This window comes from Carassius gibelio, chromosome A14 (genome assembly GCF_023724105.1).
Source record: "Carassius gibelio isolate Cgi1373 ecotype wild population from Czech Republic chromosome A14, carGib1.2-hapl.c, whole genome shotgun sequence".
In the NCBI taxonomy this organism is placed as follows: Eukaryota; Metazoa; Chordata; class Actinopteri; order Cypriniformes; family Cyprinidae; genus Carassius; species Carassius gibelio.
The window spans coordinates 18,137,720-18,164,588 of NC_068384.1; the positions used below are offsets into that span (position 1 = coordinate 18,137,720).

Consider the following 26,869-nt stretch of genomic DNA (forward strand, 5'->3'; position numbering starts at 1 on the left):
CTCCCCAGGACGTACAGTGGTTGGAAGAACCTCGGTGAAAGGAGGTGTCCCTTTCCAAAATTGGATGGTGTAACCGTGTCGAATCGTTCGTAACATCCACAGTGAGATGTTGGGAAAGAGTCTCCACACGAGCAAAACGCAGGTGGCTGATGCTCTACTTCGCTAGTTCTGTGTGAAATAAGCTGGCGAAACATGGCAGACTGTTGTTAAGCAGCTCTAAACTTTTCCACAACAGTAGTGACTGAACTCCAAACAAGCCATTGTGTGAAATGGGGGCATCCAAAAGAAAAGTTTTGTCTTTAATGTCAGTGAGTGTGAGCCATAGGTGGCGCTCAACTGACACTACACCTGCCATGGATCTGCCTATTGCCTGAGCAGTGTGCTTGGTGGCCCTAAGCACCAAGTCAGTAGCTCGTCTAAGCTCTTTCTAAGCTTGTCTAAGATCAGATGTGCTAAAACACTAGTCACATTTAAATCTAGACTTAAAACTCATCTGTTCAGCTGTGCATTTATTGAATAAGCACTGTGCGATGTCCAAACTGATTGCACTATATTTTCACTGTTTTTTTATTTTATTTTATGTAAAATTATTTTCTAACTTTTTTTAATTCATTTTAAATAAGTAATAATTTTAAAAGTTTTAAAATTGCTTGTTTTGTTCTTGTTTTTATTTTTCTTCATAATTATGTTACTTTCTTTTATGTAAAGCACTTTGAATTACCATTGTGCACGAAATGTGCTATATAAATAAACTTGCCTTGCCTTTAACAGCCTCCAGAGTCAGGCCTTCTCACTCATCCAACTCTTTCAGAACATTCGCTTGATAAGCCTGAAGTACACCCATAGAATGGAGTGCAGCCGCGGCCATATAAGATTTTCCAACCAAAGCAGATGTAATTCTGCATGGTTTGGATGGCAATTGGGGGCATGACTTCCAAGACAGAGCTGAGTTAGGCGCGAGATGTGCTTCGAGAGTTTCTTCTATGGCTGGCATCGCTGCATATCCATGTTCCGCCATTTTGGAAATCGTGCCAAAATCAGCGGAGACGGGATTGGTAATTGAAACCTTGTGGTGGAGGTCTTGGAAAAAAGGAAAAGGCCTAGGAGGTTGAGATGGAGTGCGGCTATACAGAAATCGGGCTCTCTGGAGTGCTCTTCGAGCGCTTGCACGTGTCCTGGGGAGAGTGAGACAGAAGGAGAAAACTCCGTTGTCCCACTCACCATGGGCACCAGCTCGCATGCGTCGCCCCAAGCAACTGTCTCATGCGGCACCTCGGCAACCACAGAAACAGGGTAGCAGGGGTTAGACGCGGGGCCTGCTCTTTTAGAGAAGGCCGCGAGCCTCGAGTGCAATAAATTTAGCCATATATTTAGACTATCGCAGTGTTGATAGTCAGAAAGGCCGCTAAGCGCTGCCTGAGCATGGTGTAGGCCCAAACATAGCACACACCTGTCCTGAGTGTCCCCCCCCCCGATGAACCTGTCACACTACTCAACGCATCTTCTGAAGCTCATCGTGTCCACTGAAGAGGGGTAAACTGCACTTAGAAGTAATAACGATAGCTGAGAACACGATGAAAAACGCTTTCCTACGGGCGACAGATGATTCGCTTTCTGAAGGAATGAAAATCTGATGAAATAGTGTGCAGCACTCTGATTTAGGTCACTCACGTGAGTGTTGGGGCGATGCTAAGCGATATTCGGCCAATAAATTGGCGTGATGGTATAGGGCTTCAGACATTCGTCACACCAAAGGTGTTCCCAAGGCGATGACGTCATCGCAGCATCGAAGTGACCTATGAAAGGGAAAGAAACATGCAGCAAAGTATTTCCCAAGTTTTACACATTTTTAATTCATCCCCATTTCAAACATGACCTCAAATATTAAAGACGGCTCGCAGGACGAGCTGATCGTTTTAACATATCACCATTTAAAGGACAATCACCATTTCATTCATTCAATTAAAGTAAAGCAGTTTAAACACATTCATTAGAGCGATTGAATCTAATCTGATGCATTTACCAACAGCAAATTATTTAGTGTTTATCAGTTTACTGCAAACAGAAATCACTGCCTATTGGTGACAGTAGTAGGTACACGATGTCCATAAAGCACAAGTTGTATTTACCCCTGTAGTTAGCACTTACTGAATATAGACGTTAAACATGACTTGAGTGGTAAAAACGAACTGTTTAAACTTGTGCATGTAGTACAAAAGAACTTGGACCTAAATTTACTGATATTTATGCATAGATAACGTTATAGGCTACTGTAAGCACCAAATAAGATTTACACACACTAGTCAGTGAAACAGGTCAGGTTTTTTTCTCTCTAGAGTTGATGTCAGATTAGCTCAGTACTGTGATGCATTACATCACAATATATGAATTGTCTGAATGCACATAACGTTTGTATTAAACGTGGTTGTCAATTGCAGGTTAAAACTGAAGAAGTGAAAGCATCCTTAAGTGAGATCTTTAAGAAGTGGGCAAGGTAACTTGTGTGTCTCGTGTTCTTCATTGAAATTGTTTCAAACTAATTTATTATGTTTCTTCCTTTTTACAATGTAATGTATTCAGCTTGGATGATGGATATTTTCCTCCAGTGCCTTCTGGTATGTACATCAGCGGAGGTTTTACTAAGTTAATTTATCAGAGGATTCACAGGACACATCTGAGTAACGTGCATGAATCATTGTGATGGAAATCAAACTCACAATTCAAAACTTGTATGGAGCAATCACTAATATTAGTAGAAATCACCAGAAACTCTTTGAATCCACAGCTTTTCAGACTCCTGAGCTTCAGAGTCCTGCAGGCTCTTCAACTGGAACCAAGTCTAAGGTCACAGCCCCCTCTGCTGGTAAATGAGTTGTCCATTTTATTATGTGTGTTTGAGTTTGAGAAGAAGAAACGCAAGGAGGGAGAAAATGCAGATGCTCTCCAACCACCAGCAGAAGAAGAAGCATTCATTCCTGTAGAAACAAATCAGAAGAAAAAAAGAGTGATTATATGTAAATCTTGGCTTCTGGCTTTATTTTACTGCATCTTTCAATTTTTGTTTGCTTGTGTTCCCTTCCACACCGAAATGATGCACAGAGAAGAAGAAAGAGAAGGAGAGAGAAGAAATGGAAAAGATGATCCCGAGGTGGTAGTGCACAAAACTATAAAATCAGTGGATGGATTGCATGGATTCAGACCATCCACACTTTAGTTCTCAATCTCAAAATCTCGACTGAAAGAATGATTTAACCTGAATGTGTGCTCTGTCCCTACTGTTCATATGTATGCAAGTCATTGTTTTATGTTTTGTATTTTTACTGAGATCTACATTTTGAGAAATATTTAATATTATTTTTGTTGTTGTTGTCTTGTTTTTCTTTTCTTTTCTTTTTTTTTTTTTTTTTTTTTTTTTTTTTTGATAGAACTGGACTTCCTGTGATTAAAAAGGATTTCATGCCTTTTGTATTTTTCTAAAAACCTTTTTTTTAATAATGAGATTCAAGGGGGGGTGGGGGATTTTCATTTTGATCATATGATGTTTTATTTTTTTTTTCATTAAAAAAGTGCAATTGCTATAAATCAAGCTCTAAATTCTATAAATGTTCTTTTGAGCTCAAATTTGTGCCCATTAAGAAAACAAATGTCACTTTGCATTTCTTTTGTGTGTGATTCAAAATACACATCATATGGTTTTACTTACATTTGTCTCACCTCCTTCTTCACACAAAAATCCACTGCAGATGTTAGTACATTTATTGCATCTTTCCCATTAAAAAATGAGACGTTTGGGTGGGAAATAATTACATACACCCAGATTTGTAGTTTTATTCCTATCTATAATCTGAAAATTTTTACAGAGGGGTTGGTTCATAAATCACTGACTTTATGTAAAAAAAAAATCATTCTAAAAATGTAAAACTCCATAAAAACTAAAACCGCGGGCAATGGTCACTTTTTTCCCTTTTCATTTCTGTCAGTTGCTTCCCACTGTCGCCTTTGAATTCCTTTCAGTTGTCTTGTATTTTTGGCAAACTATTTTCCTATTTGGCACTGTAAAGCTGCTTCGGCACAACTAGTAATCACTAATAAAACACTATAGGCCTATAAATAAAGTTGACATTATGACTTTATCCTAACATAACACAAATAATGCATGTAATCATTATTGGCTGCACAGAACTGTAACTAATGCCACATACACTTGCAGAAGAATGTAATTATTGTACAGAAAATAAAGTTTTGCAAACGAAATGATTTTGCAACACAGTTTCCATGGCCATAGCGACTAATTTATTTGCAAAGCTGCTTTTCAGTGACGTGTGAGCTCGCGATACCGTTTTTTCACCGCGTGATCTCCAGTAGGTGGCGCCGTTACCTTTCAGTGACGTGATTCCTGACAGATGATGCCTGCTGTTAAAGGCTTCTTTTTTTGTCTGTTTTTTTTTTTTTTTTATAGTTCTCGACACTGAAAGCCCATGTTTCCTATTTACCTACTGATTTTAGACGAGATCCTAGTTTAAATGCAAGTATAGTTCACGACGTGTCTTATAGACTAAATGTTTAATTACTACTCATATGATAAAAGCAAATGCGCCAGAACTAACCGGGACTACACAGATTAGTCAAATGATGACATCACTCCGTAGGATCACTGGGTGACGCGGTGCGCACCTGAAAAGTAAAAACAATAATATCTCTCATCGGTCATCGATCAGACTTCTTCATCGCTGTCTAATGGACTGAAACTAAATAGCACAGGAACAATGGTGTATTTTATGGATATGTGAAAAGTTATTAACCATTTAATAATTAAACAAGCCGCCTGGGTTCTTTAAGGAGTTCGTGAATAGCCTATGTGTAAAGTAAAAAATATAAGTGATTTGCTTACAAACTATCCCTTTATACTATTATTCACAAATATGTTGAATGTTTATATGTATATTGGTCAGATATTTGTTTTGTTTGTGTGTTGTCTTTTTTCGCTTACAAACACCTTGTAATTTAGCACATTCATGCAAAGTCGAAGGCGTTTAAAAGGAAAACATCTAAATAGTTAAATAAAAAGTTACATTTAGGTGATGATACCTTTCAAAATGTGAAAGAAGCTTTTGTATATATATATATATATATATATATATATATATATATATATATATATATATACTATTGTCTATGTTGGAGTTCCAGGAAAACATTCCCTCCCTTTAATCCATTTATATGGTACATTGCTTTCATTGTGTATACTGTTTTCACAATCACATTGTGTTAATGTGATTAAACATTAAATGTAAATGTTGAAGACGGTTACTATTGCTAAAAAAATTTGGTTTTCAAGAAAGAAAGAAAAATACTGTAGAAATTTGCACAAATAGTGCACACAGCAAACCTTTCCTTTCCATCCTTTCTTTCTTACTCATACTCAAACACTCATACTCGTTACTCATGAGCATCATGAATTATCTCTCTGTTCTGCTTTCTTTCTGGCTCCTCCTTGAAATCTTTTCCTGTGCAGTTAAATATGTCCTGACAGCATCGCAGCATCACATTCAGTCAGCATTATCTCGTGCTCCAGTGATGAAGGTTGTGCTTTTTCTCCTCTCATTCACATTGTGTCTGAAGTCTTCCTGTGTCCTGGCGAAGACTTTGGAGTTCTTCATCGCAGCAGTGGAAACTAAGTGGGAATATGTGTTTACAGACACAGCAGATCCTACTGCAAACCAGAGGTGGGCATTTTTATTATTATGCACATGCTTTCAAATTATTGCTACGAACAAAGATTTATTATACAACTTTATGTCATTTATTATACATAGTCTATGAAATGTTGTAATAGTGTTCTCAAAACACCACAGTGTTCGAACAATGGTGTTTTATCAGAGTAAACTGGAATGTGACCATCAAGCATATAATGGCATCAGTTAGTTATTACAGAAAGGAAACAGCTTTGAGAAATTGTTTGCTCTTTTCATTACTTGCCAACTTTGAGGGCTGTCCAAATTTCAGTTCTGCTCCCTAGTTGTAGTTAAACAGAGCGTAACGAATGTGACCAGTTTGCAGTTAGATACGGTCAGTGTCATTCATAGCTTGATTGATTGTTTTAGTGATCTGAAGCCTGCCTGTTATTTATATTTCATATATTCTCGTAGTGATTTTCAGTCCATGAATTACAGGCGGTCAGAACAAACACGCTTTGATTTGGTGCTTTCAGAACTGAATGTGATAACAGTTCAAGCTCATTAGTGTGAAACCGCAGCAGATCATTTGCTGAATATGCATATCTGTTGCAACCATGTTGCAACCATGTATACTATTTCATAAGACAAAGCATTCTGTAAGTACTACAAGTACTATTTAAAAAAAATACAATGCCTGGTTTAATTATTAGAGGAAAAGTTCAGCTAAAAATGAAAATTTGCTGAAAATGTAGCCTACTCACCCTCAGTTTGTTTCTTTATGGGGACAGACTTGGGGAAATGTAGGGAAATGTAGCATTCATGTAGCCGTGAGAGTCGAAACAGCTGATAAAAACATCACAGTAAACCACCAGTAATCCACATAACTCCAGTTAACATCTTGTTAAGTGAAAAGCTGTGTGTTTGTAAGAAACAAATCTATCATTAAAGGTTTAGTTCACCCAAAAATGAAAATTAGCCCATAAATTACTCACCCGCAAGTCTTCCTAGGTGTATATGACTTCATTCTTTAAGACGAATCCAGTTGGAGTTATATTAAAAATGGTCTTTGCTCTTTCAAGGTGTTTCATGGCACTCAATAGGTGTTGCATGCATCAGTCCAAAAGAAGTTAAATAAAATGTGCCCATCCTTAAAAAAAAGTGTCTCACACAGCCAGTTGTACACAGAAGCGGCTCTGGGCTGATGACATATGAGGTCAGCGTTGCACATGCGCCAGGAAGACTCGTGAAAACCAACGTTTATTAACATGAGCAAAGGAAGCAGAGTTTCCTTACTTTAGGAAAGCCAGTCTCCTCTTGTCTTATATCGAAATCCTCCGACATTCCTCTTTACAAATCCTTGTTTTCTGGTGACTGTTATTTTATTTTGATCTCTCCATTGTGCTTCCACATGCATCACTTCTGAGCGGTGCATGTGCATAGCCGACCTCCAAACATAATCCACACAGAACTGCTTCCGTTTACAACTGTGAGCGCAAGCAAGATTAAAGTTATTATTATGTTTTAAATATAGATATTAAAAACACACGCACACACACACACACACACACACACACATCGATTCGCTACAGAAGGCCTTTGTTCACCTTTTTTAAATTTCCTTTGGGCTGATGCATGCAGCACCTGGTGAGTGACATTAAACAGCTTAAAAGATCAAAGACTTGTTGATTACTTGTGGATAACTGTGATGTTTTTATCAGCTGTTTGGACTCTAATTCTGATGGCACCCATTCACTACAGAGGATCCATTGAGCAAGTGATTTAATGCTACATTTCTCCAAATCTATTCCCATGAAGAAACAAATGTATCTACATCTTGGATGACCTGAGGATGAGTAGTTTTTTAGCAGCCATTCATTTTTGAGTGAACTATTCCTTTAAACATTTAGCAATGAATTGCTAACTATAATGAATTAAGAAAGTTGCACTGTATTATTTTGCATTGGTTTGTATTGTAAAAATGTTTAGTAACTGCATAATAATTCCTTACAGGAAATTTGCATCTGGTGTCCAGAAATATATCAAGGCTGTATATACAGAATACACTGATTCCACTTTTACAACACCAAAGTCCAAACCTCCATGGGCTGGTCAGTATAAACGTATACATTTCTGTTTCTTAGAAAAAAAAAAAAAAACTAAATGAACAGAATGTTTAATGATCTGTTTCAGGTATTCAAGGCCCGACTATCAGAACAGTGGTGAACGACAGGGTTGTGGTGCACTTCAAAAACTTTGCATCACAATTTTTCAGTATTTCTCCCATCGGCATTCCGTACTGGAAACAATCGGAAGGTAAATCTGCCTGAATGGAATTTGCATTCATCTCTTTGAAATTCTATTTACTCTTAAAAATAAACTTCATTGTATTGATGGTTCCATTGAGAACCTTTAACATCCATGTGATCTCTCCATTCCACAGAAGGTTCTTTATAGTGAAATAAGGTTCTTTATATTATTAAAATGTTCTAAAAGTGTTTTTTTTTTTTTTTAACAATTGCTCATTGAAATGTTTTATTGCTGCAATCGAAAACCCGTTTGGAATGTAGATAATTTAATTCTAGATTGTCTGACTTTTACCGCATTAAACAAGTTGTTTATAAAATGAACATCATTATATGAATTGTTTTGAATTCTGTTTTGAAACACTGGAGATAGTGATAAATTCCAGACTGTGTAAAATACATGTGATTTCCTGTATAAACTCAACATATAGTAAGTTCAGGCTTGCCCAGCAAAACAAAAGCAATAACCTGTGACATGCAGCAATATTCTGCTGGGTTTGAAGATTGTGTAAAGATAAACCTCAACATCCTTCTGTTTTTTTTGTTTACTGCAGGCGCAGGGTACGAGGACTCTAGTTCTCCTCAGGAGCGAGCGGATGATGCAGTGCCTCCTGGTGGTTACTACAAGTACGTGTGGGACATTTCCCCCAGCTCCGGGCCAACCACATCAGATCCAGACTGTCTCACCTACATCTACTCATCACAGGTGGACATCGTCCGAGATTTCAACAGCGGGCTCGTCGGGGCTCTCCTGATCTGTAAGACAGGTGTGACTCTGTTGCTTCTCGTTGGGATTTGTCAAATATATCAAGTCAAATATCACTGACACTTTGTACTAAATGAGAATGCGGGAAAATATGTCTTTTAAAATGTTCCTCTCTCAGAGGCTCTGACCGAGGAGAGACAGCGGAAGGCTCCGGAGTTCATTCTGCTTCTTGCTGTCTTTGATGAGAGTAAAAGTTGGTACCAGCAAGTGGGCCGAGCAGATAAACTGAAGAAAACATCCAGTCCAACCCAGTACCACACCATCAATGGATACATCAACTCAACATTACCAGGTGCGGTCAGCCTCACCACACCTGAGCAGCGCCTGAGAAATGCATGAGATTTTTCTCTTTACAGTAATAATACATTTAATGCAAAAAGTATATTAAAGTAAAAAAAAATTTAATTTTTTTCTATGAAAAATATAAATATATATTACCAAAAGTTTGGCTTATAATTAAGATTTTAGGAAGTCTCTTCTGCTCACTAAGGCTACGTCTATTGAATAAAAAATACAGTAAAAAACAGTAATATTATGAAATATTATTCTAATTTAAAATATATATTTTTATTTGAATATGTTTGAAAATTTAAGTTTTTTTTTGTTGATAAATTGCAGCCTTGGTGAGACTTCTGTTAAAAAAAAAAAAACATTTAAAACTATTTCAAACTCTTTTTTTTGCACTTGGGTAGACATGTTCAATATAGGTCTATAAGATTTAACCCTGTACTATGTTGTATTGTACATGCTGTAATTCTCAAACCTTCATATTCTGTAATTATTATTTCATTAGGACTCACGGTGTGCCAGAAGAGCCCAGTGGTGTCCTGGCATCTTCTTGGTCTTGGGTCAACCCCAGAGATCCACAGCATCCAGTTTGAAGGACACACCCTAAAGGTGTTCGACCATAAGCGGGTAACTGTAGACATGACGCCCATGACCTTCACTACAGCCCTGATGAAGCCGTCCGCTGCTGGAAAGTTTCTGATCTCTTGCAAGATCCACTCTCATCAGACAGGCAAGACTCTGCTCATACAATGTTAAAGGTTTCATATTTGTACTATAATAATAATAACGCTCCATCAGTACTTTGTAAGTAAGATTTATGAATACTTTTAATCAGTAAAGATGCATTAAATTGATCAGAAGTGTCAGTTAAGATATTTATAATGTTATAAAAAGAGTTCTGTTTTAAATAAATGCTCTTCTATTCATCAAAGAATCACAAATCAAAAGCAGCACAACTTTTTTCAACATTGATAATAATATGCAAACCAACATATTAGAATGACTTCTGCATGACTTGATTAATGCTAAAAATTGTGGCTTTATGTTGCATCTTTTTATACATGTTATATCTTTTTTAAATTGGATGTTTTAAGTAAAAGTGAAGCAAAATTTGCAATGACACAGTTTGATTAGCTTGCGATCGTGCAGGCTTTTTCTTGCACAATAAATTGTTTGTTTAATAAGGGGAAAGATTTAGGCCAAGATGACCTGAGAAATATGTACTTTGCACTTTGATGGTCTCGATGAATTTGCAAGGAGTTTGCTTTAGAACTGTGTGTAAATCATTGATGTTTCTCTAATGTTCGATTTATCTCTCTTCTCCAGCTGGGATGAATGCGTTCTTCACTGTGGATAACTGCCCTGATCCTGTGCTGGCCCCGATCCCAGACAAACGAAATGTCATACATACTGGGAACGAGGAGGAGGAGGAGGAGGAAGACAACATGTTTTCCATTGTGTTCAAGCAAGGAGGCCCTGTGTCAGTGCTTCGATCGAGTGCCAAGGGAAGACCTAAAGTGTGGGTTCACTACATCGCTGCAGAGGAGAAGGACTGGGACTATTCGTCTCAAAGCAGCGACCGGTACGTCCTGATGTCCTGAGATGAATGGTGTGAAACCGACTGAAACTAACGTTGATTTTTCACGCTTCAGGCCTTCATCATCATCAGCAGTAGCAGAATCTGAGTGGTTCAGAAAAGGTCCTCAGCACTTAGGTGGCGTTTATAAGAAAGTGGCTTTCGTTGAGTATACTGACAAGACCTTTGCTGTGAAGAAAACCACTGGCAAAATGCTGATGGGCCCAGAGCTCAGAGGGGAAGTGGGAGACAAATTTCAGGTAGGGAATAGAGATTTAAACAAAACAAAACAAAAAAACATTTATTTATCCTTATGTTTACCTGTATAAATGTATTTCTTAATGTATTTCCATATGTCACGTATGCTATATTCCTAAGTCATCTGATAGCTTTCTAAGAGAATTGTCTGTTGTTATTCACGAATTATCTTCCAATCAGATGAGTTCTTTAACAAGATAATTCTGGACAAGATAATTCACACTTCCTTTAGATTTTTATTTACGCAATGAAATGAGAGCAGTGACATCTCAGTGAGATTATCAAAAAAAATTAAAAAATGTAGTTCGCACTAAAGGTGCATGGATGAATTGTTCACAATAAGATCAATAAGACACATTTAAAAATATATATACCATTTTTCACTTTAAAGTGTTAAACTGAGACGATTAAATTTGCTGTGAATTTTTTTTTTCTCAAATTCACTCTTGTATATCTTCATCAGATTTTTTTTAAAAACATGGCCAGTCGACCATTCAACATATATCCAAATGGCCTGACCAGCGTTCTGCCTTTGAAGAACACAAACAAGGGTACGAAGCATATATTTTATATATTTATTTTATATTACACACACACACACACACACACACACACAGGAGAAGCACAGCTACAGTATGCAGGAAATCTTTGAATAAAAGCATGTGCTAAATGTATAATTGTCAAACTATTTGCCTGAGACAACAGTCACTTATGCAGTTTAGTGTCATTATACAAAATATAAGTGACAATACAATAAGTTCCCACAAGTTAACATTAGTTAGCGTAACAAAGACACAACACGATGAATGTAGCACTTATTAGAAATTGTATAATATTTGTTAGTATACTATTTAGACATTTTACTTCCATTTGAGTTATTTTAGTACTTCAAGGTAAATGAAACAAAAATGGGAATGTTGTCTTCAAAAATAGCTAGATTTCAGTTAACGTTTATTTTATTTTACCATAGAAAAAATGTTTTTTTTTAATGATTTTAGTTTTAGTTAACGCTATTAATGCTAATGTCAGATGTCAAGTTATTCTAGTAAACTGGATGAAAAAGCACTTTTCTTTCTTTTGTGGGTTGAAGAAAAACAGGTGGACCTCCGTTCTTTGGCCGTTCCCCCAGGTGAGATAATGACGTACCTCTGGAAACTGACAGCAGACGATGGACCCATGGAAGCCGACCCACGATGCCTTACGCGCTTATACCAGAGTACGGTGGATCCCGTTCGGGACGTGGCGTCTGGGCTGGTCGGACCCCTAATCATCTGCAAATCCCAATCTCTGGACAAAAGAGGCAAAGTGGTGAGAAGAGACTGACGTAGATCTGTTTATCTCAACTTAGACTGACTGGGGAAAAAAAATGCATGTAGCAAAAATGAGGTTACGTTGCTTCTCGCACCTTTCGTGGCACATTCAAAGTGAAATGTCTAGTAAATGGTGCTAAAAGTTTCATCCAAAACAGATGAACATGATGTTTTATTACACTGGTTATTGTACATATCATAACAGTTCTAGTTTTAAAATAACATACCACCTCCCGTTACATAATCGACAGTGTTAATAAAAGCAAAAGTGAGATTAAAACACATTTGCTAAATAGTGTCACTTTAGCTTGCTTCTTTATGTCTTTGAGCTCTTTTTTCTTGATTTAACGGGAGTTGTACTTGAGCGCTTCTCATCACAAATGCAGTGCTGTACCGGCTGCGCTAACAAGCCAGTTTACTACAGTAGACAGTAGAGCTCTTTATCTGATGCACACATGAAATTGTAGTAGTTTATGGTGAATTGTTTGAGATCATAACATACTATTGTACAAGGAACCATGTGAAAATAAGCCTTTGTTAGCACTTAATCTGCCATATAATCATAATTTGCATGAAAAAGAATAAAACTTGTTTGTGTTTTCCTGCCACTAAAGTTAATTTCCGCTTGAAACTGCAGTTTCTTTTTATTTTATTTTTTATTTTTTTATTTTCCATTGAGCCTATGTTTGTTTATCTGATGGATGTATGGATGGATGAATGGATGAATTCATTATTTTTAATAATAATATGTTTTCACAGTTAACTTCAGATAATGAGAAGAAGCTCCTGTTCACTGTGTTTGATGAAAACAGAAGCTGGTACTTTGAGGAGAACGTGAAAAAAAACAGTGAAGATCCAACTAAGATTGACCGCAACGATCCAGATTTCTACAATTCAAATGTCATGCACAGTGGGTGTGAACTTTTAACCTCTAGATATAAATTAATGGATAATCTGGGGTTGCTTTGGGTGTTTGTATTATTACATGAAAACTGGAGTTAAATCCCTTTTTTTTTGTCCGTCTGTTTCAGCTGTTAACGGGTTCATGTTCAACCACCTACAATTCAGGATGTGTGTTGGTGATGTCATACTCTGGCACGTGGCGAACATTGGCATACAAAACAACTTCCTGTCAGTCTACTTCACGGGAAATATGTTTGAGAGGGATAAAACATATGGCACTGTCCTCACGCTCTTCCCGATGACTGGAGACACAGTGACCACTGAAGTGGAGATGCTAGGTAAATGTTAAATGTAAAACCATTAAGTGCCCCTATTATGCCATCGTTTTTACAGTTCCTAATATTGTTTTGGGAGTCTCCAACAATAGGTTTACATGCATGCAAGGTCAAGAAACACTTTCGTTTTCTCAAATTATGCATTTAATATCACCTCATTTTCCAGCGATTCTCAGATGATTCATTTTATAGCAATTCAAAGATCCAGTCTCTCTAAACCCCTCCTTTCTGTGAGCCTGCTCTGCTCTGATTGGTCAAATGGCCCAGTCTGTTATGATTGATTAGGCTGTTCAGAGTCGACTCTTAATTTTGGGAGATGATAACTTTATTTATTGTGCACTTTCAGCTTTACAACTTTGCAGATCATTTACATTCACATACAGCTACATTACACACTGCATGAAAGGCAATAATGGGGCAACTTAAAAACATGAAATAAGCATGACCTGAAATAAAACAAAGTTATTTTCTATAAATATTATTATATTATTTGTTATAGTACTTATTTAGTTTGAGCTGAACTACTAAAATAACTAAAACTCAAATAAAAATGAAGAAAAAATACCTAAATATACACTGCCGAGTCAAAAGTTAATATAATACTTAAAACATTTTTATAAAATTTCACAATATGAATGTTTAACTGTATTTATGATCAAATAAACACAGCTGTAGTGAGAATAAAAGACTTCAAAAAGATCTTCAAAAACTTTATAAAATATGAATTGTTCCAAACGTTGGACCAGTAGTGTATTTAAAATAATAATAATAAAACTTAAAATAAATAAAATTATAAAATACCAATTATAATGTTATTTAAAAAGCAGCTTATAGCTGAACTGAATTTGTTTCATAATTGATTCACAAAGTGAACTATACTGAACTGAAATTGACACTACTATCTTCTCTAGAGCTGCTTCACAGCAAAAAAATAAAAGTTTTCATACAGTAATTGATGAATTCTGCAACTTTATTTTCCTGTTTGTTAATGTGGAGACGCATTGAAACTATACAGTATATCTACAGTATATTGTATATTTTGAAACAGAATGTTGTTTGGGGTGGAGCAAGTTATTAGTGAAATATTATGAAGACAAATACAATAATCATTCGTTACTATATCGGGAACCTGTTTTAATATTATGTTCACATGTTTGCTGTTTGAACTTTGTAGGTGAATGGGAGGTCAGCGCATTTGATCCGTCTCTGAAACAGCGAGGCATGAGTGTTCGTTACACAGTTGTTAACTGTGAAAGAGTCCTTCCCCTGGTGGACAGCGAAGACTACGATGAAGAATTCGATTTCACTGAACAGGACTTCCCGATTCCACGAGGCACAATGGATAAGCACCGCACTATCGCCATTCGTGTGTGCCGAAACAGAACTGTGACGGACTCTGCGATTGGGCGAGTAAACACAAGCTCAGACAATGAGACACAAAACAGAAACCGTGTGTGTGAGATAAGATATATTCCCGTAAAGCAGGAAAATGATCTGGATGCCTTATCACAGGGCGGTATTCCACAGGATATTTTGGATCAACTGGATGGGGAGACAGGCGGAAATTCAGTGGAACGTCAGAAAAGGTCCCATTATGAATCTGAGTCTTTCAGATCAGTGGCAAATGAGATTGACTCTACAGTCCTATTAAATGCGACAGAAAACAAGGAATTAACAGGAGAACATCAAAAATTAAACATTAAAAGCATACAATTGAATGAAGTTGAACACAATAAAACACATCGAACAAATGACCTATTACGAAAATTCCTTTTTAAAGATAAAAACCTGTCAACTAAGCAACATCTAAACGGCTCTACGGAGGACAAGTCTGACAAATCGAGAAATCGAAGGGAGCTTTGCAGCGTCAGCAAAGACAAAGTAAATAAAGTGGATGCAAAAGTTCTGAGTAACAACGAGGTTCTGGAAGAATCTGGAAGTTCTGGTCCAAAGCAGGACAAGATGGAGGAAAGTCTGAATCTTCATAGCTATAACTACAAAGATCCAAAGAGGTTCCAACCAAATCTGGAACTGGTTTTGGAGCCAGTGTCAAATTCATCAGAAAACCAGACCCATGGCAGGAAATCACTGGCAAGTGACTATGATGATTATGGCGATGATGGGAGTGTTTTCGGTTTGGATCATCACGTTGAAGATAATGTCGGTATTAGGTCCACAGAATCAAGGTTCAGAAGCTACTACATCGCAGCAGAGGAAATCATGTGGGATTATGGGATCAATAAACCAGCTCAGCTCGTCAAACCAAGGTTAAAATAAGCTTTCTGATGTGCCACAACCACATTTTAGGCAATTTTAGTGAAATAAGCATGACCTGAAATAAAACACAATATAATACAATTATTTAAGTTATTTTCTATAAATATTATTATATTATTTGTTATAGTACTTATTTAGTTTGAGTTGAACTACTAAAATAACTAAAACTCAAATAAAAATGAATAAAAAATACCTAAATATACACTGCCGGGTCAAAAGTTAATATAATACTTAAAACATTTTTATAAAATTTCACAATATGAATGTTTAACTGTATTTATGATCAAATAAACACAGCTGTAGTGAGAATAAAAGACTTCAAAACGATCTTCAAAAACATTATAAAATATGAATTGTTCCAAACGTTGGACCAGTAGTGTATTTAAAATAATAATAATAAAACTTAAAATAAGTAAAAATCTAAAAACCAATTATAATGTTATTTATAAAACAGCTTTTAGCTGAACTGAATTTGTTTCATAATTGATGCACACAGTGAACTATACTGAACTGAAATTGACACTATTATCTTCTCTAGAGTTGCTTCACAGCAAAAAAATATAATTTTTTATAATTGATGAATTCTGCAACTTTATTTTCCTGTTTATTACTGTGAAGCTGCATTTAAACTATACAGTATATATATATATATATATATATATATATATATATATATATATATATATATATATATATATATATATATATATAGTATATTTTAGGCAATTTTAGTGGACGATTCTTAAGAATTTCTAATGTTTCTAATGTTAGATAATGATAATAATATTATTAATAATAATAAAAACAACAACAACAGTATCTTTTATTTATAACAAAATCAATTAAATACAAACAAAGCACAAACATTAAAATCACTAAAAGCTGTTCTAAACAAATCCTTTTTTTTTTTAAAACTAGTGTTAAAGGAGTTTTTAATTATGAAACAGAATCCTGTTGGCAAAAATACAATGGAAAATAATTCCAGTATTGTGGCCCTAACACCAAAATAATATAAGATATTGTATAAAATCAAATTTTTGTTGTTGTCAAATTGAATCAGATCCATTTAGTTGGTTGTATATAGTTAGTTGTAGAGCAAAATTTTCTTATAATCCTCATCATAAAAATAATGTCACAACCACATTTTTGGTCATTTTTGTAAACAATTCTCAAGAATTTATATTTTGGGAGAATCACACAAATATAACATGAAATAATATATATATATATAAATGTTACAAATCTAGTTTTTTGGCGCTGTGATTGAATAATATCTATTTAGAGGAGCACAAAAACAGTTAGGAGCAGCCTTAACAGTTTGGCCAATTGAACTTGCACTAAATATTTCATGTGTCCACAGGGAGATGCGGAGGGGAATGAGAAAATATTTCCCAGCCTACAAAAAAGTAGTATTCAGAGCCTATCAGGACAGAGATTTCAAACATCCAGTCAAACGAGGAGAACTGGACGAGCACCTCGGCATTATGGGTCCTGTGTTGAAGGCAGAAAGTAATGATGTTCTAACTGTAAGTTTCTTCATTTATAGGACCTCTTAATTTCATTTTCACATTTACATCATCACATTTACTGTTATTCGGGCACATTTTTATCTGCAAAACCCAGTCATTTCAACAGAATTTCAAGTGAGGGTGAAAGATTACACTGATTTTACAAAAGGTTCAAATTGGTCATGTGAAATTTCTGTGCTGACCATCAGAAAGCTGCTTGGTATGAAAGTGAACTTGTATGAAAAGCTGTACTTCATATATTGGTACATTATTGACAACAGAAAATTGCCCATTAAACTTTGAGGAAATTTCACTAGTGTGACCTCCAATCATTCCTACAACAATTGACTCCTAAAAGTGTATGTTAGTTATCGTCACTGAAAGAGCACTGCCATGCTGTTCCTTTAAAACAAGGCACGAAGTCACTTTCCAGACCCTTCACTCTCACTGCTCCTCTCTGTTCAGATGAGCAGCCAAACTCCATTTGAACCACAGAAACCATGACAACTTCCTTGAAGTAACACCTTTTCACCCAACACCTAACCACTGCACAACCTTAAACCAATGCACTGCAAAAAACTAAACACAAAACCTCTTCTCTCAATCTCTTTGCCATTCTCTGCTTCTCTAGTTTATTTCTTAAAATGGTTGCATCTTTATCATTGCACACACTAATTTCTTGCATTTCTTTTCCCACAAGGTGGTTTTCAAGAACCTGGCATCCAGACCGTACTCTTTCCACTTGCATGGGGTGTACGATAAGATGCAGGGGAGTTTTATCCCTGGAACGGGCCCAGAAGGCTTCAAGGCCGAGGAAGTACCAGGTGATCCAGTTCCTCCAGGGGAGGAGAGGGTTTACAACTGGAGAGTCTCCAGACGACAAGGTCCCTCAGCTTCAGAGTTTGACTGCAAGGCTGGGGCTTACTACTCCAACGTCAACATGGTAATTCAGTGTGCAACATGCAAATCACAATTACATTTTCATGTTGTTTGTAACTCTATAAAGTCTCCTGTATCATATTTGATACACACATTTCTAAGGCCTCTAAACTTTCAAACTTTGATCAAAACTTTGCTGAAAAACGATGCACTCAATCTACAATACAAATGATAAATAGTTTATACTTTTTAGTAATATAATTGTAAAAACATAAGGTCACCTTCAGGTCATGGTCCACATGTCTGTTTGCTGTGAAATCTAATTTTTATAAAGTAAACTTAAGTATAACTTTTATATTGTTAGAAATGTTTTGAAGATATACTGGATTATCCATGCATCACATTTTTTTTTTTTTTTAGAAAAATCAATATGAGCGTATGAGCTCCATATTCTCACTACATATGAGACAGATGAGCCATAAAAGCCTGATGAAATATGACACTCAAAAAAAAAAAAAAACCGGTTATTGGATTAAATGATCAAATATTTAGCTTGAATGCAATACAAGTCGCTTTGGATAAAAGCGTTTACCAAACACAAATGTAAACTTCAATAATAACTTCTATATTCCTCTTGCGTCCACCAGGAGAAGGACATAAACTCTGGTCTAATCGGCCCGGTGCTGATATGTCGTCCTGGTACCCTTCGTCCACGTGTCTTACTTCAGCCTGACGTGACAGATTTCTTCCTTCTCTTCACCACCTTTGATGAAAAAAAGAGCTGGTACCTGGACTACAACATCAGGAAGTTTTGCACCCCTCCTTGCCAGGCCACAGTAGACGACCCGTGGTTTGAGATGAGCAACAAGTTTGCAGGTACATTTTCATAATTTATGATTAACTCTGCATTCGTGTTGGAGATCTCTTATGAAACAACCAGTCAGGGGTGCATTTCCCAAAAGCATAGTTGCTAACCTGTTAGCAACTTAGTTGGTTGGCAATGGGAAATTGTATTGCAACCAACAAAGTTGCTGTTAGCAACTATGCTTTTGGGAAACGCACCCCTGATCTTTTCTGTTCTCTGTCTCAGTATGATTTGTTTCTTTGACAATGCTAAAAACACCGAATGGACATGTGTGTTTATGCTTGTTATGGAATTTTAGTGGTTAAATCACACACACAAACACTTACAAGAAACAAGACATATAATGTAACATGCTGAATGGATTTAACACACTGCCAATGTTCCAGACAAACAGTTTTTCTAAATATAAACATTTGGAAATTCACTGACTCAGGTTGATGCGTATTTATGCCTTTGGTAGATGATTTTATACAAAGCAACTTACAGTGAACCCAAGGTATACATTTTCTTAGTTCACACATTCCATGGGAATTGAACCTATAACCTCGGCTTATTAGGAGAAATATTAAGAAATGTAATAATAGCTGTAATTATTGTGTTGTGTTTTATTGGTACTTGTAGCTATCAATGGCTACGTGTCAGAGACGCTTCCTGGCCTGATAGTTGAACAGTACCGGACGGCCCGCTGGCACCTCTTCAATGTTGGAAGTCAAGGAGAGTTTCACTCCGTACACTTCCACGGACTGCCATTCGGAGTCAGAAAATCTCAGGAACACCGCATGGGAGTTTTCAATCTCTATCCTGGTAAACCAAATCCATCACCAGGCACCTTACATGTCGTTTAGTATGTTAGATTTACAAATCACAGTTCATTAAATGGAGCTCAGGCAGTCTGTCTGCAATCTTACAGTATATTCCTACAGTACAGTTCATAAGTTGTTTAAATATTTTTGGAAGATTCTTCTTCTGCTCACCGAGGCTCTATTTATTTGATCAAATAATACTGAAAAATATTACATTTTAAAATAACAATTTTCTATTTGAATATTGTTAAATGTAATTAATTCCTGTGATCAAAGCTGGATTTTCAGCATCATGTCTCCTCAGTAGTGTCACATGATCCTTCAGATATCATTTCATAGTTTTTGTTGTAATATATTTTGGAAATACTGGATTTTTGGATGAACAGAAACTTTACAAGAACAGGATTTATTTAAAACAGAAATGATCTGTAAAATTATCCACCTTTTTCGTATTGCTTTGCACAAATTCTGGGAGTTGTTTGAAAACGAACCTGGAACGAGACGTAAGGATTTGGGGAGAAAAACAAGAGATTCTTCATGCTTTCCAGTGCATTATTCATGGAATATATTCTAACTTAAAGCTGCAGTAGGTAACTTTTGTAAAAATATATTTTGTACATATTTGTTAAACCTGTCATTATGTCCTGACAATAGAATATGAGACAGATAATCTGTGAAAAAAATCAAGCTCCTCTGGCTCCTCCCAGTGGTCCTATTGCCATTTGCAGAAATTCATCCGCTCCCGGTAAGAAACAACCAATCAGAGCTGCGGTCCGTAACTTTGTTTGTGTTCAAAATGTAGAAAAATGAACATAATAAGCGAGTACACCATGAATCCATTTTCCAAACCGTGTTTTTAGCTTGTCCTGAATCACTAGGGTACTCCTATAATAAGTGTTTATATTCTGACTATTTTAGATTGCTTCGGGCGTACCGCGGCGGAGTAACCCAGTACCTTTGTGATTCTTCATAGACATAAACAGAGAGAAGTAGTTCCGGCAACGATGTTCTTCCGCAAGACGCAAGCAGTTCTGTTTATTAACCGCTAGAGCGTCAAAAGTTACCTGCCACAGCTTTAAAACGGGACAGCAGAGCACAAATGTGCAGTATTCACTGTCTTTATTCAAACAGTTACAGTTAAATACTCAGGAAGAAAATGATCCAGCATACTGCAACAGAGCTCTTGCCAAAGATATAGTTATTACACCATGTCCCATTAAAACACCAAACATTATGTTATTCTCCTGACTTCTGAAATTAGAACACGAAGAGAAATGGATAAGGATGGATAAGGATTATTTGAGTGCAACCTTATGATCTGAATTTTTTTGTTTGAGTCTTTTTGAGTGGATCTTCCTCAAACAGGAAGTGCCTCCCATAATTTAAAAGGTGGATAGATGTCTTTCACTTTTGATCAATTTAATGCATCTTTGCTGAATAAAAGTTTGTTTTTGTTTTTAAATCTTACTTAACCCAAACTGCCTAAATGGCTGTGTACCCGTTTCTTGAGCAGCAAATCAGCATATTAGACTGATTTCTGAAGGATCATGTGACACTGAAGACTGGAGTAAGGAAGCTGAAAATACAGCTTTAACATTCAGAGGAATAAATGACATTTGAAAACACATTACAATAGAAAACAGTTCTTTGAAATCATACTTTTGGCCAGCAGTGTATATCAATAATTCTGTCTCATTTGGCAGGAGTTTTTGGGACGGTGGAGATGAGGCCAGCCATTGTAGGCACCTGGTTAATAGAGTGCACTATCGGAGAACATCAGATGGCAGGAATGAGGGCCAAGCTAATGGTCTACAGCCCACGTAAGAGTTTCAGCTCATCAGTTTCTGCCGTCATTAATAGTTAGAGGACACCTGAAACTGACTGATTTTGTTTATCAGGGTGCATTCAGCCTTTAGGAATGCAGTCAGGATGGATTGACAACAAACAAATAACAGCCTCTGACCACTATGGTAAGAAACAGGGTTATTTAAGTATCATTGATTTACTATTTTGTTGAATTATATTTTATTTGTATATTCTTTTTTTTATTTTAGTTTTAGCACCATAACTCAGGCTTCAGTCAGAAATCATTATAATAGGCTGATTTGCAATTGCAAAACATTTAGATTTTATTTCTAGATTCTGTTTTTACTCTTTTACCTATTGGTAATTTTGTTGTTGTTGTTTTTTTAATTATTTGATTTCATATAATTATCTATAATATTTTATAATGACCCTGGTAAGAGCAACAAAAAACACAAGATAATAGTACAATAAATGTATTCAAAAGTCATAATTCAATAATGTGTACAGAGGATTTGTAATCTGTCCCACTATATTTGTCTTGAAAGATGTGCTATTAATAGGATTTAAGGTTTTTTGACTAGGGCCACAAAATTAAGTGTTTTTAATAAAATATTTCTACTTTTATTGAATTGTTGAAATCTGATTTCTCTTACAGGTAACTGGAAGCCAGGTTTAGCCAGACTTGAGTTATCTGGCTCTATTAATGCCTGGATGGGCATCGGCACAAACTCCTGGCTCCAGGTAAAAGAAATCTTCTCTTTGCAGTTGTAACGTGCTGTTCTTTTTTCTTTCTTTCTTTTATGACTGTGCTACCCAGTCATGGACTGTGATGACTCATTTTAATAGTTAAAAATAACACATTATGATTTATCTTAGGCTCATATTTCACAACGTGCCACAGACAATGGTGACTCTTTGCACCACAGTAAGCAAGTCACGACACATTATACTTTCACTGTCAGCAAGACAAAGTGGGAAATACTTTTAAAAACTATAAATAGGTTTGTGCAATATATTTGATTTAACCTTTGCTTCAGTAATGCCTGGAAGCTAGAGAGAGAGAACAAGTGCAGGATATACAACAACTTGAGCAGGGTTCATATGATAGGGGATTTCTGGCATGGCCTGGAAAAGTTAATCTTAGCACTGAAAAGTAATTGAAAATTCTGATGCGAATGTTATTTTTAGCAATGCACAACTCGCTATTCCATTGCTATGAATTGCTGTAGTAAATAAGCACAAATTCATTGGTAAAAACAGAACCTGATAATTTTCCATATCTATTCTCTGTTGCTGTATGTGGTTTCAGGTGGATCTGTTAAGGCCCATGCTTCTTCATGGCATTCAGACTCAGGGTGCAAAGACCTCGATGGGTTTGAGCGAGTATTTCACCATCCTGTACACCATTAGTTACAGCATCGACCAGGAGAACTGGACTACCTACCAGGGAAACAGTACCAAGTCATCTTATGTCAGTAACCAATATCTGAATTTCTCCAAACATAACTGATTTAAAGGGGCCATGCTGTGTGCTTTTTGTAGCCTTTTACTTTTTCCACCGTGAAGTTCTCTTATAATATAAGTAAATATTTATTTCACAGTTATTTAGTTTTACCATAATGACCTCACTCTTTACTTCTGTGTCTTTAGGGTGAAATTATAATTCACTCCACAAAAAAAAAATATCAAGCCTAAAGGTAAAAAATAAAATGATTATGAACGGCAAAAAATAATTAGAATGGAATGGAAATATAATGAAAACTTACAATGCACAAAATCTTAATAGACTAATAGACTTCATTTTCTTCATGCAAAATAAAATCGATTTTTTTTCCCCCCATTTATTATTTAATCATTGCATTGGATTTGAGGGTGAAACGTGACCTGGAGATTGTTTTTGTGACATGTCCTTATATATGTAACATAATTTAAGATTGCCTAATGTATTTGCATATTAAATGAGAAACATCATATAGGCCTACATAAATATAGATATACAAAAATATGTTAACAGCATCTTGTTCAATCTTCTAGAAATTTTTAAATAAAAATTACAGCCAGCCGTAAATCATCTGCCCATTAAACAGCGCAAACTTTAGAAACACACAATGAAACTAACTCCTACAAATTATTGTCCCATTGAAACGGATTTGCTTTGATTTCAAAAGAAGTGTTATCCTAATTACGAATGTGATTATTTTTGTATCTTTCGTAGTTTCAGTATTATTCACATCTGTTTTCTTGTTTAATTGTTTTCAGACCTTCAGTGGAAACATGGACGGTTCCAGAGTAAAGGAGAACTTGTTTTCTCCACCCATTGTGGGTCGCTACATCCGAATTCACCCACTGACTTTTCAGAAGCAGCCCACTCTGAGGATTGAGCTGCTGGGATGTGACCTTAATAGTGAGTAGACATGCACTGATTGATTACAGCACTTTCTAACAAATAAAACTGGAGGAAAAGACACTATTTAAATGACAAGACTCTGAAGGTCTTTGCAAAGCATATTTCTCTTGTTTGCCTTTCAATGCCATTTTCATCAGCATGTGGCGATTTATAAACGGAAAGATGAAACCTTTCGATGTTTTTGTCAGTTCATGAGCATTTGTCATCATGCTTGTAGCATCAGAAAGATCCAATTCAAGGCTTTCTAACGGTTCCTTGTTTACTCTCTCTTGCTTTACACCTTTTCTCCTTTCATGCATCAATGGCAATGTCCAAAGTTTCATTATCAGAGAAAAGTTAGAGTCAAAACGTTTCTTTTAATTGAGAGAGCCGAATAATGCATGTTTCTGCACATTCAGAAACACTTCTCCAAAACAAGGACCTAATATGTTCTTCAAATCAAAGTTATTATAGTTAAAAAACTGAAACCATAAGAAAAACGTTATTTGAAATAAATGATAAACGAAAAGTAAACGTGTTATATCTAATTAATATACATATTTTATTTAGCTTATTTTATATACTTATTTTATCTATCTTAATATTTGGCATGCAGTATTTCTCAATTTCATTTATTTCAACTTGGTGTACAAAAATAAACAAATCTTAACTACATAAACATTTTTTCCTTTAAGAATTATGTGAAAAAAAATAAAACTAAATAAATAAATAGCATCTTTGCACTTGAAAGCCATTACTAGATCTTTGGCTTTGATATAGGTACATAAATGTGGATATACATGAATAAGTTGAGATAGTATATTAGACAGAAGTCACAATATAAATACAAAAATGTGTATCTCAGTGGTAGTAAAATCACACTACTTCAAATGGATATGAGGATGTTTGAGTGTGTGTTTGTCAGGTTGTTCTGTGCCGTTGGGAATGGAGCGCATGATGATTCCCAGCAGCAGCATCAGCGCCTCCTCCTTCTTAAACAAGTGGTTGCTGTCCTGGAGTCCCGACCTCGCTAGACTTCACCTGAAGGGGCGAGCAAATGCATGGAGACCCAAGGTATCTGTCCACCCATCTGTCTGTCTGATCTGTTGTTCTTAGAGGGAGTGAATGGGAATTTTCTCTCTAGACCGTGTGTTTTATAAGCCCATTGTGAGAGTGTTTCCTCTATCCTGTCTGTCTGTGTGAAAAGTTTTTCCTGCAACATTATCAAATTATTTTACAGACATTTCCCTCACACAACACAATGCTAAATCCAATTTCTGGAAAAAAATTAAGCCCGAACTTAATGCCTTTTCATAAAGTGCAAGCCATTTTTTGGTAGATTTATGCACATTCATTCTGCACATGGGTGTTTGTTTCACATTTTAAATGTTCATCACTGTAAAGAGGTTATCAGACTGATCACCTTATATTTTGTCTCTTTCTGTCTTCCCTCCTCTTCTCTGGTTCTGCAGACTAATAACCCTCATGAGTGGTTACAGGTGGACTTTCTCTCTATGAAGAGAGTGACTGGCGTGGTCTCACAGGGAGCCCGAACCGGCCTAAAAAAAATGACAGTCACAGAATTTACCGTCTCTATTAGCAGTGACGGCCACAGATGGACCAGTGTGAAGGAGCAGGGCACAGACAGTGAAAAGGTACCGCTTTATTTGTGTGTATTGATTGTCACAGAACAGATTTTGCCTCACGAAAAAAGTCCAAGTTGCATTTCACTCCAAAATAAAAAATATTGATGCATTTTGGAACTTTTTGTTTTATAGTGTGCCATTATTTTCTTGATAATTAAGCACTTTTCCCCACAAAATGTAAATGTGTATTTTTTGTATTTCTAAAATAAGAAAATTACTGTAATGCAGAGATTGAAGCACCTATATTAGAGTATTAATTCAAGAGTAACAGTAAGATCATTTATTGTCACTGCATACAATGGCATGAAAACAATGTATAAAGAAATACAGTGAATTGAACTGAAATACTGTGCTTTGTACCGTCTTGGTCTGATTCTGGATCAGTGTGAGTAGCATATTGTAGCAGAAAAATGTTCTTGATGGGTTTCCCCTCATTAATGTGGATGCCGTTTTGTTTCTTTTTCATCCTGATGCAGATCTTTGAGGGTAACAGCGAGCATAATGAAGAGGCGCTGAACATGTTTGATCCTCCCCTGTTCACTCGCTTTATACGGATTCACCCGAAAGGCTGGGTCAACGATATTGCCCTGCGGCTGGAGTTTTTGGGCTGTGACACTCAACAAACACTTTGAGAAAAATCTAAATCTATCCATTGTGGTTGAAAGAGATCGTTTTCCACTACATTTTATAAAAGAATTTTGCAAAAACACACGGCTCTGTTCCAAACCATACGTTGGCATCATAACTGAACTGTTAAGCACGTATAGTATGTGACTGATCTGAAAAGTTATTCAACTATCCAGGCCGGTCGGATGGATTTACAGCTTGGAGACTGCCTATGATGCCTAAAAACTCTGTTTAGTTAGGCAGCTCACTTTGGTTTTGAACAGAGCCCACATAAGCACTACATAGGTTTATCGCTAGAACAGGTTTTCCTCGTGTGATATGATGATTCATGTGTTTTGTGTCTGGTTGTCTGTAAGTTATAAGTGTTCTGATCAGTACGCTGCTCATTTTACTGTCTACTTTTTTGACATTATTATTCGTATTATTGGGAATAAATTACCAATATCTATTTTTCTAGTAAATGTACCCTTGCATAATAAAAAAAGATGTTTGATGGTTATTAGATGTTTGTATATTCTGGTCTGGAATAACTACTGAATCCGTCATATGCTGTACTTTTATATTTTGCACTGTGAAACAGGAGTGAGATTATTTTTGTTTCTTCAGGTATTTAATGGTTAATTATGAAAATAAAAAGGCGATGAAAATTCCTTGA

At 36.1% G+C, this 26,869-nt stretch overlaps 1 protein-coding gene across 1 annotated transcript; it reads left to right on the forward strand.

Annotated features, from left to right (window-relative positions):
• The first annotated feature begins 5,552 nt into the window (after positions 1-5,552).
• LOC128027712 (coagulation factor VIII) lies at positions 5,553-26,869 on the forward strand. The gene is made up of 25 exons (XM_052615532.1): positions 5,553-5,726; positions 7,689-7,786; positions 7,869-7,991; positions 8,536-8,748; positions 8,866-9,039; positions 9,541-9,765; positions 10,362-10,617; positions 10,688-10,871; positions 11,333-11,420; positions 11,960-12,177; positions 12,939-13,089; positions 13,211-13,420; positions 14,592-15,684; positions 17,055-17,220; positions 17,903-18,145; positions 18,729-18,957; positions 19,568-19,750; positions 21,453-21,569; positions 21,648-21,719; positions 22,211-22,296; positions 22,865-23,026; positions 23,815-23,959; positions 24,867-25,015; positions 25,414-25,596; positions 26,064-26,869. The coding sequence occupies exons 1-25, from the start codon at positions 5,578-5,580 to the stop codon at positions 26,217-26,219; spliced, it is 5,073 nt and encodes a 1,690-aa protein (XP_052471492.1). The 5' UTR covers positions 5,553-5,577; the 3' UTR covers positions 26,220-26,869.

Bases quoted from the DNA above. Each gene is read 5' to 3' on its own strand.
- LOC128027712 (XM_052615532.1), top strand. From the start codon at position 5,578: ATGAAGGTTGTGCTTTTTCTCCTCTCATTCACATTGTGTCTGAAGTCT. The intron at 18,146-18,728 runs GTAATTCAGTGT...TGCGTCCACCAG, and splicing joins ACTACTCCAACGTCAACATG to GAGAAGGACATAAACTCTGG. The intron at 23,027-23,814 runs GTCAGTAACCAA...AATTGTTTTCAG, and splicing joins ACAGTACCAAGTCATCTTAT to ACCTTCAGTGGAAACATGGA.